At 53.2% G+C, this 1,669-nt stretch overlaps 1 protein-coding gene across 1 annotated transcript; it reads left to right on the top strand.

Annotated features, from left to right (window-relative positions):
* The first annotated feature begins 301 nt into the window (after positions 1 to 301).
* LOC141372350 (syntaxin-3-like) lies at positions 302 to 1,639 on the top strand. The gene is made up of 2 exons (XM_073890846.1): positions 302 to 501; positions 692 to 1,639. The coding sequence occupies exons 1-2, from the start codon at positions 403 to 405 to the stop codon at positions 905 to 907; spliced, it is 315 nt and encodes a 104-aa protein (XP_073746947.1). The 5' UTR covers positions 302 to 402; the 3' UTR covers positions 908 to 1,639.
* The last annotated feature ends 30 nt before the right edge of the window (positions 1,640 to 1,669 follow it).

Here is a 1,669-nt window from a genome sequence, read left to right as displayed (position 1 = left end):
GGGCTATCTGTCCCAAGTCGGGAGAACTGGGAGAGTGAGAAGCAGCAGCACCCCTGCTTGTGGCTTCTGCCCGCATTTGCGCCCAAACTCAGGAGAGGCCTTAGGGCACCGGTGCACCTGGTGCCACGTTTCCGTGTTCCTGGTTTTCAGGGAACTTTCTTGTTTTTTTAAAGATTTTATTTAATTGAGAGAGACAGAGATAGCACCAGAGAGCACGAGTGAGCACAAGCTGGGAGAGGGAGAAGCAGACTCCTCCCTGAACAGGAAGCCTGATGTGGGGCTGGATCCCAGGACCCCGGGATCATGCCCCAGGTCAATAGCTGCTGCTTAACTGACTGAGCCACCCAGGCGCCCTTTTCAGGGAACTTTTGAATTGGTGTGCTTTGTTTGGTCTTGTATTTGATGCTCTACTTCTTTTGTTATAAAGCCGGCAAAAAGACCACAGATGAGGAGCTGGAGGAGATGCTGGAGAGTGGGAACCCCGCCATCTTCACTTCTGGGGTGAGTGTCTGGGAGCTGGGATGCACGCCCCTCTCGTGGAGAGGGGAGACTGCCGTGGAGCTCTGTGTGGTTGGTGAGGGAAGGGCTGCAGGTACATGGAGGCAGGGAGGCAGGGGCCTTGGCCGGAGTGTGAGTCGGGGCTGTGGCAGGGGTGCTGGCTGATGTTTGGTCTTTGTGTGGCCTGTTGCAGATCATTGACTCTCAGATTTCCAAGCAAGCCCTCAGTGAGATCGAGGGGCGGCACAAGGACATTGTGAGGCTGGAGAGCAGCATCAAGGAGCTTCATGACATGTTTATGGACATCGCCATGCTGGTGGAGAATCAGGTAACCGGCAGTGGGCACCACCCTGGGGAGAGGGAGGAAAGCTCAGGTCCTCCTGAGAAGGGCGGACTGGAAGGTCAGTGAGGTGCGGTGGGGGAATCATCGGGAATCCTCATGATGGAGTGACAGGATCCCAGTGTCCCAGGAAAGGAATGTCCTCCCGAGTGCCCACTCACCCTTGTCCTCTTGCCTGCTGCTTTGGCCTCACTTCTGCTTACTGTGGGGTTTGATGTGCCCAGTCAAGTACTACCTCCTTCTGCCTCAGCACCTCTTGTTTCCCTTCTAAGTGGGGATGTGGGTTCTTAATGAGGATGCCTTAAAGCAGTTTCCCGATAGGAACAATTTCAGGGGTGACACTGAAAAGAGGATCATTTCCCCAATTCACGATGAAAAGTCAGCTTTCGCGGAGGTTTTAATTTTTTTCCCATTTTTGTTTTTTCTTCTGTATGTTTTTCCAAAAATTTTGGCACCTTTTGCTAAGGAACAAGAACACATAACAAAATGAAGGAAGGAAAGGTAGAATAATATTTGTAGGAACACTCGAAACACTCATGGTTTGACGGCTTATTTTGTCCCTGGGCATGCTTGCTCTGGGTTGTAAGTCTCTGTCACCTGCAGAGGGTGTTGGCTCCACATGGTCAGGTGGTTGCTGGTTCTTATGACGACGTCAGAGACGCCACGGGGTCCAGGTGTGCCGCCGTTACCGTGAACTTCCAGCTGTTCTGCCCCCTGGAAGGGACTGAGAACGGCTTCCTTTGTGGAAGGACCGCAAAACCTGCCTGAAGCCCAAGCACTGCTTGGCTGGTTTCCGACAGCCATCCCCTGCTCAGGGCCCAGGTGCCTTTC

Source organism: Callorhinus ursinus, unplaced genomic scaffold (genome assembly GCF_003265705.2).
Source record: "Callorhinus ursinus isolate GAN/ISIS: 27379988/994484 unplaced genomic scaffold, GSC_fseal_2.0 scaffold9467, whole genome shotgun sequence".
NCBI lineage: Eukaryota > Metazoa > Chordata > Mammalia > Carnivora > Otariidae > Callorhinus > Callorhinus ursinus.
The sequence above is the reverse complement of the archived record's forward strand: the minus strand, read 5'-3'. Positions and strand labels throughout refer to the sequence as shown.